Source organism: Nyctereutes procyonoides, unplaced genomic scaffold, assembly GCF_905146905.1.
Source record: "Nyctereutes procyonoides isolate TBG_1078 unplaced genomic scaffold, NYPRO_anot_genome, whole genome shotgun sequence".
Taxonomy (NCBI): domain Eukaryota; kingdom Metazoa; phylum Chordata; class Mammalia; order Carnivora; family Canidae; genus Nyctereutes; species Nyctereutes procyonoides.
The window spans coordinates 48755026-48770628 of record NW_026575142.1 but is presented as its reverse complement, the minus strand read 5'-3'; the positions used below and the strand labels follow the sequence as shown (position 1 = coordinate 48770628).

Below are 15603 nucleotides of genomic sequence, written 5' to 3'. Positions count from 1 at the left end.
AATCCCTCTAAATTTACTCCAAGGGTAACAATATCAAAATATCATATGTTCAACATTATAGGCAAAAACACACCACTTAGCTTCCTCTAAAGCAATTTAAAAAAAATTTTTTTTTCAGGGATCCAGACAAAGTAAGAGGCACTTATGCTACCCAACCGAGAGCCAGCTATGAGGTGTGGGTAAGGGGTGAGAAAGCCTTCAGTTTATTCACAGGAGCCAAAAGGCACCAGAAATATTCAAAATTCAGCCCACTTCTTCACCAATTGACTAACTAATAAGAAAGCTACAGAAGGCAGCTGGAAGTATTCAAGAAAAGAGGGCACTAGTGTGCTTTCAAATATCCCCCAGTTCTCTATAATCGCGCCACAGATTTACTATTTGGCAGGCTTGGCAAGGGAGTTCAGAACTATTAAATGTACTATTTACCACAAAGTGCTTTCACCAAATGCTGTTTTCCACTCTCTTATAACCAAAGGGAGGCCAAATCACAGAAGGAGCAAATTTACTTGGGCACATATAAATAAACCTGGAAAAGGCTAATCATTATTCCATTATATGCTTCTCCAACAAAAGCCTGAAGAATAACAACACACCAGAAAGAAAGAGAACATTCAATATGGAAAAATTTTAAACCTGATTACTGGAAGTAAATGACTTATGAATTTATTATCATAATAATTTATGCAATAACTTTGAACATTAGAAGAATATATCTAAGAAAATCCAATCAAAGAGAAAGCTTACCTTTAAAGGATTAAAGTATACTTACAATTGCTGTAGGCAAGCCAGCATCCACTTTGTCCTAAGTGAAATTAAAAAAGCATTTGAAATGATATTCTCATTTTTAAACAGAAAATGATATAAGCCCCTCTCTTTACATATACTTTGATCCAAATCAATTCAGACAAGAGGTGGAACCTTCATTTTTGCCCCCAACTAAGAGAAACCACAAAAGTTGCACATAACAACAAAATATAAAGAGCATGAGAGTGGGTCATTTTATTTTACTAACTGTAACAAATGCTTTAGGAAAGGTACTAATTATAAATGAAAACACAAAGGAAAAGAGGGAAGAAGTCCCACTTTCAATAATGTGAATAAACTCTGTTACAATAGCAGTACATAAAGATTTTTAAAAAGGGAAACATGGTAAAGATATTTTTCCTCTAAGCTTCCTATCAAGCAGATTATACAATAATCCCTCAATAAAACCCAAGCAGGGTGTATTCAGTCGGTCCTCAAGTACAAGAAAATAAAAAATTAAGTCCACAGAGTAACTGTATGACCTCGGGAGAGTCACCTAAATCTCTGGGTATTAGTCTCCTCATCTATTAAAGGAAACAGCAACTACCTCAATGAATTGTTTTAAGGATCAAATTAAATGTAAAGTATCATATAATTGTAAAGGTACCTATTTGATGTTTCTATAGCTTTAAATAATAAGGGCTTACAACAATTAGCAGTGTAGCAGCAATAAGCTTTCATATACATATATTACACTATTGGATTCTCAAACTGCAAGAGACAGATAAAACATGTATTATTCTGATTTTCCAGATTAAGAAAATAAGTTTTAAAGAGCTTAACTGACTTGCCCAAGATTATTCAAGTAGTAGTCAAACTATGTCTCAAACTCAGAGCTTCAGTTCCTAGGCCAGCCTCTTTGATATCATTTCTACATTTCTGTCTGTCCCTGTCAATGTGGTGAATTAATTGTTAGAATCTCTAGGAAGAATCTGTTTTATACAACTTTATAGAGCTTCCTGGGAACTAATTAAAAAACTTATTCCAAAGCATGGGAATATAAGGAAGAACAATCACAAAGCTGCTATGTTCAATGTTCTAGATAGTAGGATATCCCCAACCTTGTTTGGATATGTGTGTGTAAAGTATGCAACATGCTTGACAATTAAGATGCATGCAAATAAACATCTGATGAATGATTGGTTTGTGTCCGGATAGAGAAAAAGAATGAGAGAACAATGAAGAACATAAAGTATAGTTCAAATGGAACCTGAATAATGAAATCAGAAGTCAGTTTACTTTAAAACTAAGAAAACAAACAAGCAAAAATAAAAATAAAAATAAAAGCAAAACAAAAACAAAAAACAAACAGATGTGGAAAGCACTTTAGAGATCACAGAATCTTAGTACTGGTGTTGCAACATCATAGAGCAGTGATTCTCAAAAGCCAGGCTACGTTAAAATAATCTAAGATACCTATTAAAATGCAGATCCCTGGGATGCCCAGATGGCTCAGTGGTTAGACACCTGCCTTTGGCTCGGGGCGTGATCCTGGGATCCGGGATCAAGTCCTGCATCAGGCGCCCTGCATGGAGTCTGCTTCTCCCTCTATGTGTCTGTCTCTCTCTCCCTCATGAGTAAATAAATAAATCTTTAAAACTAAATAAATAAATAAATAAAATACAGATCCCCATGCTACCCTACTGATACCATACTGATGCCAATTCAGTATGTCTGGGGTGGTGCCCAGGAATCTGCACTTTAATCAGCATGTCAGGAGATTCTTACACATTGGACACATTTTAGAAAAAAACTGCTAAAGTGTCTCTACTATCTTAGATGATCATAAAAGTAATAAATACTTTTTAAAATTAATTTTAAGTAATTTAAAATATAGTCATCTGTCATAATACTTTCATTTGCCATTGAGTTGTGAATGAAGTTCACAACCCCAAAAGTTTCATCTCTCCTAAGTGTTCTCCATGCATGGACTACAAAGCCGTGATGAACAAGGCCCCATGCCACCCTAGGAACATCACTATCCACATGGCTGAAGGCATTATTGAACAATTATTCAGGAGATACCCCAAAATATAACTAGCTTTGCACGTTAATAAACCAACCATCATAGAAAAGCATATAATTTAAATTGAGCTGGTAATCCAAAATTAGGAAGGCAGAGTATGAGCACTGTCACAGGAAAAGCAGTTTTCATTTTAACAGACCAAAGGAGCTCAGCCATAGCAATGAAATAAGAATAGAATGCAAACACTCTGGGATTTATTAGAATTTTTCCCTCCTCTTCAAGAGGGAGAAGAAACCCTTTTAAATAACAGATTTATCTAATCAATGTTCAGTGTCTGAGTTTTAGTTCAGTCTCCATTATTCAAAATATTTTTAAAACTGCACAGGTGGGTCAAATGACTGTTCTGGTTCATCTTGATCTTGAAAGGAATGAATTTCATCACCTACATAAGGATTAAATTCAGAAAACGTCATGGAAATGTAATCCTCAACAGGTGGTTCCCATTCTAGCAAATCTGAGTTACTCTCCACCTAAAAGAGGAAGGACAATTGCCCAGGTTCCCTCCATGGCTTGACTATCTATTTAAATTGACTCCATGATATATGAGCTGGGCCAGGGTATACCAATTGCCCACAGAGAACACTTTCTTTTTGCTTTTTTTGTTGGTTTGGTTTGGTATGGTTTCTACAACAAGAGCTTTCTCTGAGAAATCTGACAATTGCAATGCAGTAATGATGTCATGATACCACTCCTATATAAATCTCTTACCCTTCTGAAAAATCAAAACTTTGTCCAAACTGAGTTTACAAAATACCAATTAAATTCCATGAAAACATTAAAAAAGTCGAAGTCCCTGGGATATGAAAATGTCATCATTGTCATCATGATCATCACTATTATTATATATAAGATTAACACAATGAATTCAGAAAACTAAAATTGAGAAAGACCACATAATATTATAGGCTTTGAGGTGAAAGGAAAATTTGATAACCCATACCAGAATCAGCATCTATTGTCTTAGTGATCTATTAAATATTTTTGCATCAACCCAGTGCTCCAAAAAATTTTCAAGACCTGTTCCAGCCATTATACACTGGCCATACTCACCAATACCACCTCCATTTCACAACAAAGCAGCACTACAGCTGGAGCCAGAAACCCCAATTTTGAGTAATTGTTCTGCTATCTCCTAACCCAATGATGTAAGACAAGTTAATATATTACCTCTCTGAGCCTCTCTTCTCATTTGTAAAACAGGATATGGCTTTCCTTACTTTCAAAGTTGTAAAAGTAAATAAAATAAGGGACATGAAAAGAGTTTTGTGAATTACAAGAAAATCACTCAGTTGTAAAAAGATTCTGATCAATCATTTCTCCATATGAAAAGACTAAAAAAACAAGCACTCTAACTCAACCAAATACACAAGATGGCAACTAAACTGAAAAGGAATTTAAAGAAAAGGCAGATAGTGTTCCTTTTAGGCTTGCTGCCATATTTCATTTAGGCACACCAGAGACTCTGAGCAGACCTTTATTTCATGGCTGCACTAATTTCTACGTCAAGATGTGTAGCCATGTCTTATGAGTCAAAAACAATCACACAAAACCCATGAAAGCCAGATTCTATTTTTTTTAAGCCTCGGGGCCAAGAGAAGTACTGTGCTTTGTTTTATGCTCATTCCTACTTCATTATGCCATTGCAGGTTACAAAGCTGGGGAAGAGAACAAAATACTTACAGCTGCAGACACTATCTGGGCAGAAATTCCCTTCAAAAGTGAATGTCGCATAACTGACCCATGGAGTGAAAAAGAATCAGGTAATTTCTTCTTCCTAAAAAGGGGGGGGGGGATGTTTAAGAACATAATTTTTTTTTTGAAAAAGCAGAGTTTCAAAGCTTTAAAAGACCAAAGAACACATAAAAATAAGAAATGCAGAAAACAACACTGAATGTAATTTGTTAGCTCTGTTTGCAAACAGGTACAAAGAGTCTAACAGTCCTACATTAAGATGCCATCCTAAACCCACCTTGAGCCTCAGAGAAGCACAAGCAAGAAAGTGTATAAAGCCACCATTCCTTTTTCAATGATTCAAACTGTTCCTTGACCACCTCTTGCGGCAAGAGGTTCCAATAACCAAAGGTTGCCTATCCTGCCCTACATGTCTACATTACCTCTACCTACCTTTTACCCTTGCCTATCTTTCTTGCCCTCACATCTTTAACTGCTCTCTCTCATTCTTCCACCAACCACCTCAAATTCCCCACCCATTACTCTTACTCTGCTGTGCCTAACAGCTCCTTTCACTTACCCAACTCATCATCATACACAAAATGATTTTTAATTTTTTACCAAACACTGAGCACCTCCTCTATGTGACTAAAGTATGGGCTCTGGGAAGACAAAAATAAGAAAGTCAAGGTTCCTAGTTTCAAGGACCTCACAGCCTAGCTAGAGGGACTAAAAAGTAACTTACTCTTAGAAGCTAAATGTTAGAAAAGAACAAAGGATAAAGCACTAGAAATAAAGAGGAGTTTAATCCTATTCATAAGGGGGATAAAGGACAGCTATAGAAAAAAGAGGTCTGATCTGGCCTTGATGGATAACTAGGAGTCTGGCAGGCAACAAAAAAAGCACAAACAGAAATAAGAAGATGTAGGGATGCCTGGGTGGCAGAGTGGTTGAGCCTTGGTCTGCCTTTGGCTCAGGTCATAATCCCAGAGTCCTGGGATCAAGTCCTGCATCTGGTTCCCCACAGGGAGCCTGCTTCTCCCTCTGCCTGTGTCTCTGCCTCTCTCTCTCTGTGTCTCTCATAAATAAATAAAATCTTAAAAAATATATTTAAAAGAAAAGAAATCTGAAGATGTAAATGTGCAAGGGTGGGAGAAAGGGGAGATCTAAGTACACAAAAAGCATGGACCAGGAGAATGGGAGTGGGGTGCTAAGAGATTAGGTCAAAATGGTAAGCAGGGTCCAGACAGATGCTATGCAAGAGTTCTGACATTAAAGCAAAAAAAAAAAAAAAGATACCATATATGTTTTGAGTACAGTTGACAAACATTAGTTTCAGGTGTACAGTTTACACATTGTTATGTTCACTACAAGTGTAGCTACCAGCTATCCTGTTATATCACTATTACAGTACACTGATTGTATTCCTAATGCTGTGCCTCTTATTCCCATGACTTATTCATTAAAAGTCATCATAACTTTGAAGCAGGTGGAGATGAGATGCTCAAAATCATTTAAGTTAACATAGTTCCATATAAATTTTAGATTTTCTATTTTTGTGAGAAGTTCCATTGGGATTTTGTTGGAGACTGCATTGAATCTACAGGTGGTTTTGGGGAACATGGACATTTTAAATTTTTTTTTAATTTTTATTTATTTATGAGAGAGAGAGAGAGAGAGAGGCAGAGACATAGAGGCAGAGAGGGAGAAGCAGGTTCCATGCACCGGGAGCCCGACGTGGGATTCGATCCCGGGTCTCCAGGATCGCGCCCTGGGCCAAAGGCAGGCACTAACCCGCTGCGCCACCCAGGGATCCCGAACATGGACATTTTAATAATATTAATCCATGAACATGGGATATTTTTCCATTTATTTGTGTCCTCAATTTCTTTCATCAATGTCTTATAATTTTCATGCACAGCTCTTTCACTTCCTGGGTTAAACTTATTCCTAGGTACTTTATCATTTTTGGTTCTACTATAAATTGAATTATTCCTTCTTCAGATATTTCATTGTTAGTGTTTAGAAACACAACTGACTCCACTTAGCCAAAGCAATCTTCAAGAAAGAAGAATAAAGCTAGAGGCATCACAATTCCTGATTTCAAACTATTACAAAGGTGTAATCAAAACAGTATGATGCTGGCATAAAAACAGACAGAGAGACCAATGGAACATAATTGAGAGCCCAGAAATAAACAGTTGTATACAGTCAACTAAAATTTGACAATGAAACCAAAAACACTCAATGGAGAAAGAACACAGTATCCAATAAATGGTGTTAGGAAAACTGCATAATTACATGCAGAAGAAACTATACCCTTATACCACTCACAAAAATTATATGAATTAAATGGATTAAAGACTTAACTATAAGACCTAACCCATAAAACTCCTAGAAGAAAACATAGGGAAAAAGTTCCTTGACATTGGTTGTGGCAATGGATTTTTTGTCTATGTAACCCAAAGCACAATCAACAAAATCAAGTATAAGTAAGACTATATCAAACTAAAAAACTTTTGCACAGCAAAAGAAAATCAACAAAATGAAAAGACAACCTATGGGATAGTAGAAAATATTTGTAAACGGTTTATCTGATAAGGGGTTAATATCCCAAAAAAACCAGTAATCCTCCCTTATCTGCAGTTTCACTTTCCATGGTTTCAGTTACTTGTGGTCAACAACAGTCCAGAAACAAATGATCCTCCTTCTGAAGTATTGTCAGAAAGTCCATAGTGTAGCCTAACCCACTATCATGTCTATGTCATTCACCTCACTTCATCACATCACATAGGCTTTTTATCATCTCAACTCATTACAAGAGGGTGAGTATAGTACAATAAAATATTTCAAGAGAGACCACGTTCACATAACTTTTTATTACAATACATTCTTATAATTGTTCTGCTTTATTATTGTTGTTAATCTCTTACTGTGGTCTAATTTATAAATTAAACTTTATTGTAGGTATGTACAGGAAAAAAGTTTATATGGGATTTACTAATATCTGCAGTAATATCTTCCAAGACTCGAGGTCTTGGAATGTATCCCCTGTGGAAATGGGAGACTACTGTATAAGGAACTCTTGTAACAACAAAAAACCCAAACAATCTGAGTAAAAAATAGGCAGAGAATCTGAACATTTTTCCAAAGACGACATACACATGGCCAACAAATACATGGAAAACTGTCTAGCATCACTAATTATCAGGGAAATGCAAATCAAAACTACAATAAGATTTTGCCTATTGGAAAGGCTATTATCAAAAAGACAAGAAGGGGCATCCCTGGGTGGCTCAGCGGTTTAGCACCTGCCTTCAGCCCAGGGCGTGATCCTGGAGTCCTGGGATCAAGTCCCATGTCAGGCTTCTGCATGGAGCCTGCTTCTCCCTCTGCCTGTGTCTCTGCCTCTCTCTCTGTGTCTCTCATGAATAAATAAATAAAATCTTTAGGGATCCCTGGGTGGCGCAGTGGTTTGGCACCTGCCTTTGGCCCGGGGCGCGATCCTGGAGACCCAGGATCGAATCCCACGTCGGGCTCCCAGTGCATGGAGCCTGCTTCTCCCTCTGCCTGTGTCTCTGCCTCTCTCTCTCTCTCTCTCTCTCTGTGTATGTCTCTCATGAATAAATAAATAAAATCTTTAAAAAAAAAAAATCTTTAAAAAAAAAAAAAAAAAGGACAAGAGGGACGCCTGGGTGGCTCAGCAGTTGGGCCCCTGCCTTTGGCCCAGGGCGTGATCCTGGAGTCCCAGGATCGAGTGCCGCATCGGGCTCCCTGCATGGAGCCTGCTTCTCTCTCTACCTGTGTCTCTGCCTCTCTGTGTCTCTCATGAAAAAATAAATAAAATCTTTAAAGCAAAACAAAAACAAAAAGAGATCACAAATGTTGGTGAGGATTTGGAGAAAAGGGAATCCTTGTGCACTGGTAGGTGGGAATATAAACTGGGGCAGCCAGTATGGAAAACAGTACGAAGTTCCCCCCAAAAAATTAAAAATAGAACTATCAAATCATCCAATAATCCCACTTCTGGGTATATATCAAAAGAAAACAAAATCACTATCTCAAAGAAATATCAGCACTGCCATGTATATTACAGTATTATTCACAATAGTCAAGATACAGAAATAATCTAAGTCCACCTTCAGACAAATGGGTAAAGATAAGAGGTCTCTCCCACACACACACACGTTATTCAGTCATGATAAAGAAGGAAGTCCTGCCATCTGTGACAACATGAATGGACCCTGAGGGCATTATCCTACATGAAGTCAGTCACGCAGAAAAAGACAAATACTCTATGATCTCACTTACATGTGGAATTTTAAAAAGCTTCTAACTCAGAGGCAGAGTAGAATAGTAATTGCCAGGGGCTGAAGAGTGAGGGAAATGTGGAGATGTTGGTCACAGGGTACAAACTTCTAGTTACAAGATGAATAAACTCTGGGGATCTACCGTATATAGCACAATGACTATAGCCGAAAATAACATGTTATATGCTCGAAAGTTACTATGAGAATAAATCTTAAATGTTCTAACCAAAGCAGAAATAGTAGTTATGTGAGGTGATGAAGGTGCTAACTAACCCTATTGTGGTAATGATTTCACAACACACAATGCAGAGGACAGTGGTCATGGCATCTACCTTTTTATCAAAGAATCACACTGTACACATTACATTTACCCAATGTTATATGTCAGTTATATCTCAATAAAGCTGGAAAAAAAGCACATTTATGTATTTGTAGGAGATAGTGATGAACAGGTTAACATATCCAGCAATGGTCCCACAAGAGTTGACAACCTAAAGAAGACAGCACTAACACAAGCAAAATTTAAGAAAGGAAAAATACACATGACTTTATCAACATTAAAGCTACACATGAATTCAATAAAGTATTTACATTATGCTTCCTCCACTTCTCTTTCCTTTTCATGTGCTCTCCAAGAATTTGGAAGGTGAAAAGCAGCCAAAATGAAGTTATTTAGGGTTAGAAGTCCTTTTCCCAAATCTTTAATCATTTTGTGATTCTCCTCTGAACCCATTCCAAGGGAATGAAGGAATGCTGGAGCTGACCTTAGAGAGTGGGAAGAAGGGGATGGGGAGTACAGGGAGCACAAGGGTGGCGAGGTAAACCAAACTCCGTTGTTTCCACCACAGATACTGTGCTAAGTTTGATTCATGCTCCCTCCGAGAACTCCACTGCTTGTGGGGGGTCCCTTGGCTGCTATTATGGCTTCTACTGGTGGTGCAGAGGACAGTGGTCATGGCATCCACCTTTTTATCCTCTCCCCTCAACAGTGCCAAAACCTTTAGGGTCTAACAAGCATATTATTTCCACCCAAGTGGGCCTTCTATTTCCTATGCAGGGCTTTAGCAGACCATACTACACTGTAAAGAAATATTTACATTTTAAGTGTTCACTATTTCAGCCATATACAAGTGCAATTCAAATGCTTAAAAACAACAACAACAACAACAAATGCTTACCTTTTTAGGTTGGTCCTGTCACCACTATCTGAACTTGCCACAGAGGAAGTATCATAGGAGTGAGAATCAATAGTATCAATGTTTAACAATGTAGGATCCTCAAGAACAAAAGACTCATCTTCATCATCAGTCTAAATTAGAAGAATGAATCAATAAATTCACAATTCCAAATACCATTATAATACCTGCCAGACAGGCATTAATGGGTTTCTCTAAAACACTCACATGCTTATTTCTGCTTTTTATCTCTTTTCCATGCATTGTTATTGACCAGAGAGGCGTAGAAGAGAAAATTAATTTTCAACTCTAGATAGATCTGTCTCTACAAAGAATTCACTCCAAAAATTTCTTCCTTGCAGCAGGAAAAAGCAGGAGCAGTTATTCAAATTATTCTTAGCAGGAAAAAACTTGAAATTTGAACCTCTATAGATGCTTACCTAGTTAACTAACACTCAGTGGCTAATTAGAAGAAAACAAATACCACCTTACTACAAATAGTATGCCATAGGAAATGTGACAAACAGAAGAAAGGCATTCTAGGTTTGAAAGCATCTGCAACACAGTGATTTCATAAAATGGATTTTGTTCATAAAAAAGGAAGTAGTCCTGGAATATATGGGCAGGAGTTAGAGGTGATCTTAGAAAGATAAGCTAGGACCCAAATTGTAAAAAGCCTTATGTTCCATTAAGCCAAGTGACAGCAGGGCCCATGTCCTCCTTGTCTACTACTATACTCCCTAGTGCCCAGTAACAATGCCCAGCATATAATCAGTATTCACTCATTTAATGAATTAGGGTACTATATACAGTAGGTGGTGGGAAGGCAACTAAGATGTTTAGGAAGTAGGGATACATGATGGGAACCACGTTTTACAACAATAAATGGGGCAGTAGGAAGATGGATGAGGGTGCTGGGGGAAACTGAGGCAAGGAAACTATTATGAACCAGTAAGAAGGTATGGCAATGTCAAGGAAAAAGAGGAGAGTGGAGCCTAAGAATACAGCAGTAGTAGTCAAGAGAAGGAATAATGAAAGAGACGTTACTGAGAAAACCCAAAGTTCCTGGTTACCATCTAAATGACGGGGGCTGGGAGGTGGGGAGGTAAGAGAGAAATCAAAGAGAATTCCAAGGTTTCCAGCTTGAACAACTAGACAAAAGGTGATATTCCCGAGATAGGAAAGCAAAGAATATAAAAATAGCAGATAAAGCAGAACGAGGAGTTTAGCTTTGAACAGGTTGATTCTGGGCAACAGACATTAAAGAAAAATGCTCTGATCACTCTCCTCTTTCAGTCGGACTGTGTTCTGGCTTACCATTCCCAGTGACGCTCACCAGAGAGCAATCTCAACTCATTACCTCCATTCTCTCCACCACTGCTTGCTACTAACTATTACCTCTGCTGGAGGTGACAGCCAGATCCACTGGCCTATTTTCAGTTAGCATGCCCTTGTCCTCTAGAATTATTTAACACTATTGACCATTCCCTACTTCTTGAAACTTTCTTTTCCCTTGGTTTCCAGTATATCTCTTTTCTGCTACTCCTCCCAATTTACAAGACCTCTTCTACCTGTAGTGTTCTCTATTTTCTCCTCAGCCCAACCTCTAATTGATACTATTCCCTGGGATTATATTCTTAGCTCTCCTCTCTTCCAACTCCATACGCTTCCTGTATGAACAAGCTAATCCATACCTATAGCTTCAAGTACCATATCATGCTAATGACTCCAAAAGCTGTATCTTCAGTATCAACATTTCTCTTGAGGTTTAGGCCCATATTTCCAACTGCTTTTCAAATATCTAGGTACACATGCATCTGTTAAGAACAAGGTCAGAGGGACGCCTGGGTGGCTCAGTGGTTGAGTGTGTCTGCCTTTGGCTCAGGGCATGATCCTGGGGTCCTGGGATCGAGTCCTGCATCAGGCTCCCCACAGGGAGCCTGCTTCTCCCTCTACCTATGTCTCTGCCTCTCTCTGTGTGTCTCTCATGAATAAAAAAAATAAGATCTTAAAAAAATAAAAAGAACAAGGTTAAAATTAGCAAAGAGAGAATGTCTCTTGAGAACTGTACAGAGTGGAACAACTGCTGTAGGGAAAGGAAGTAATTCAGAAATTAGAACTGCAGCACTAAGGCCATAAGCAAGAGGGTCAATCAGAATTTTATCTGATTTTTCTTAAGCAGCCTGGGGATACAATTAAAGAAAACAGATCAGTTAAATTAAGTCAGGGTTGAGGGCTTACAGAATACATGAAAGAACAAGTGGAGGAAAGAAGAGAATTGAGCTTATTATCAAGAAGGCTGAATTTAAAATTACTATCTAAAAGATAATAATAAAATAACTATCTACATAGCAGAGATCAATTTTTCCTGCACTGATATGCAAAATCTACATAATCTTATCAAATTTCAGTGTGTGTATGTCTGTGTGTGTAAACTAATAAAGTGATTCTAAAATTTACATGGAAATGCAAATTTACAAGAATAAGCAAGGCAATCTTGAAGAACAACAACAAAGATTTCAGATTACTAGATATCAAAACCTATTATATCAAAAATTAGAATGTGATATTGGGGCAAGTGTAGAAAGACCAATGGAATCAGACCCACACATATATGATCTCCTGATTTAAAACAAAAGTGACACCAAATATATTTTTCAGTAAATGGTGCTGGATTTCACCTCACACCATCACATACAAAAAAATTCCAGATGAATTGCAGATTTAAGTTTGAAAGGTACAAAAATAAAGATTTTAAAACAAGATAAAAGAGCATCACCATGACCTTGGAATTTTCAAAATTTTCTTAAAACAAGACACACAAAAATTAACCATAATGGAAAAACAAAATAAGCTAACTACATTAATAACTTCTATTCAAAAGAAACTGCTAATAGAGTGAAAAAGTAACCCACAGAATGGAAAGATATTTGCAATATATGCACCTAATAAAGGGTCTATACATCACATATAAAGAACTCCTATAAATACTTTTTTTTTTTACAAAAATGAGCAAAACACATGATAAGGCAATTCACAAAAGAGACATCCGAATGGCCTAACCCTATGTCAAGGCACCCAATTTCATCTGTCTTCAGGAAAATTCATATTAAAACTATGATATCACTATACACCTGTAAGAACTGAATGGATAAACTGAAAAAGAGAATATTCAAAAGTTGATTGAGGATATGGTAATCAGAACTCCTATATACGGCTGCTGGAAGTATGAATTACTCTGACCACTTTAAAAAACCTGTAGCAGTATCTACTAGAGCTGAATATACCCATATCTGATGACCTAGCAATTTTACTATTTCTAACTATAAAACCAACAGAAATGTGTGTATATGTATATGCATACCTAAAGACACCGGTAAGAATATTCACAGCAACTTTTCATAGTAGCCAGAAATTGGAAATTACACAAATGCCCATCAAAAGTAGAATGAATAAATAATGGTATACACATAAAGAACTTTTTGTATGTGAATGAACAATTATATACAAAAATATGAATGAATCTGGGATCCCTGGGTGGCGCAGCGGTTTGGCGCCTGCCTTTGGCCCAGGGCGTGATCCTGGAGACCCGGGATCGAATCCCACATCAGGCTCCCGATGCATGAGCCTGCTTCTCCCTCTGCCTGTGTCTCTGCCCCTCTCTCTCTCTCTCTCTCTCTCTCTCTGTGTGACTATCATAAATAAAAAAAAATTAAAATATGAATGAATCTAAAAATATAATATTGAATATTGCAAGTCAGACACACAAAAGTACATACTGTATAATTCCATTTATATGAAGTTCAAAGCAAGAAAGCTGATCAATGCTAGAGAGGTAAGGACTGTGATTATCCTGGGGTTAGGCACTAAAGCGGCACAAGAGATTCTGGGGTGTTAGAAATGTTTTATTTCTTCATCTAGATTATTTTTCAGTTTGTGAAAATTCACCAAGTTCAGTGGTGAAGTTTGTGAAAGTTCACCAAGCTACACACTTAACAACGTATGCACTTTTTTCTATACATATGCTACACTTGAATAAAAAGTTCAAAATAAATTTCCAGCTGTACAGTAGCAATGAAGTGAAGCAGGAACTACCCAGACTGGGAGACTAGGAAGGAACAAGAGACTTGGTCTTGATTACGTCAAAGAACAGGTTTAAGGAAGTAGGAAAATGGGAGGCAAGCGGGTGGCTATAGTTAAAGAATGGGATTTCACAATTAAAAACCTCAGAGGTAGCATAGTTTCAATTAATGACAAGGCCTAGGACCATTATTTCATGCCCTAAATTCTGAGATTCAGGATGTCCCAGTAATCTCTAACTTTCCATTCTATAAAACATCTTGGATGTCCATTTCTTTCCAGCCTCTCTGCAGGATGATATTAATGAACATTATCAAGTATATGCAACCATATATCCTGGAGTGAGTGCTTATTCACATTTTGCACTTCTGCCCTTTCCACTGTTTTTTTTCTTTTTTAAAATCATTTTAATACTTCTTCCCCCAACAGTCTTCATAATGTTCTACAATTTAAATTTTATTTTTGCTTTCACTTATCCATCTGCCTAGCTCCTTGGAGGTGTGAAGGCTGGCCAATGTCCATTACTATTTCTCAAAGTCGGAGCATTTAATAATCCCACTATCTAATACTATGACCCAAATAAACAAGGCACCCAAATTACTACAGGATATTATCTTCTCAGATAGTATTATATTGTCAGTAAACCACTAATGACTGTACTTAATGTTATTCATAGATAAGTATATTGTGCAAAGATGTTTTTCTTCATTATGAACTAGTTTTTAGTAATATGAGCATTTTAACATTTTTTTGAAGATTTATTTTAGAGGGAAAAAGAGAGAGGCATCAGGGGGAGGGGCAAAGGGAGAAGGAGAATCTCAAGCAGATTCCCTGTTGAGTATGGAGCCCAACACAGGGCTTGATCCACAACCCTCAAATCATGGTCTGGGCTGAAATTAAGAGTCGAATGTTCAACTGACTGAGTCACCAGGTACCCTTTGCCTTTTTTATACAAATATTTCCAAATATGGCTCTTTACACACAACTTTCTAAGATTACTTTTTTTACACTTAGTAAAATAATTGAAATGAGGATATTAATAAGATGTTAACAAAACTGACTAAAATTAATCTCTTCATCTCTAATGAAAGATTTCCTGTTACCAAGCAGTAAATAAGTATCACCATAACCGATTATTCCTTCATTGATCAATGCCTTCTTTGTCAAAATTTAAAATGCTATGTCTTAACACAGATCATACATTTTTTAAGCTAAAATATATTCAAAGTAACAGCAACATCAAACTGATATAAAAAAATAGAAATTAAAGTCATCAAGAATAATAAAAGATACAATTCACAGAGAAAATAGCTTGCTTCCTATAAAGTGCTGGCTATGTCCCCCAAAGAATAGGTGAAAAGAATAAAGACCAAGACCCAACTCATTCACAGCTATGGGATCAGTGGGCATTTCCTTTGGGGAACCTCTGCATTATTTTCTTTTAAAAAACTATGGATCCAAAAAAAAAAAAAAAAAAACTATGGATCCAAAATAGATTCACACATTTAAAAATCTTTCTTGAATTAGAAGTTAAAAA

At 37.0% G+C, this 15603-nt stretch overlaps 1 protein-coding gene across 3 annotated transcripts in view; it reads right to left on the bottom strand.

Annotated features, from left to right (window-relative positions):
• The window catches only part of VPS8 (VPS8 subunit of CORVET complex), a 250636-nt gene that overhangs the window by 221455 nt on the left and 13578 nt on the right, over positions 1–15603 (bottom strand). For all 3 annotated transcript variants that reach the window (XM_055307985.1, XM_055307986.1, XM_055307984.1), the window contains exons 4-6: positions 9990–10120; positions 4511–4604; positions 770–802 (exon numbers count right to left, since the gene is read on the bottom strand). In XM_055307985.1, the coding sequence (XP_055163960.1) occupies positions 770–802; positions 4511–4604; positions 9990–10120 (258 nt within the window). The remainder of the gene's footprint in view (positions 1–769; positions 803–4510; positions 4605–9989; positions 10121–15603) is intronic.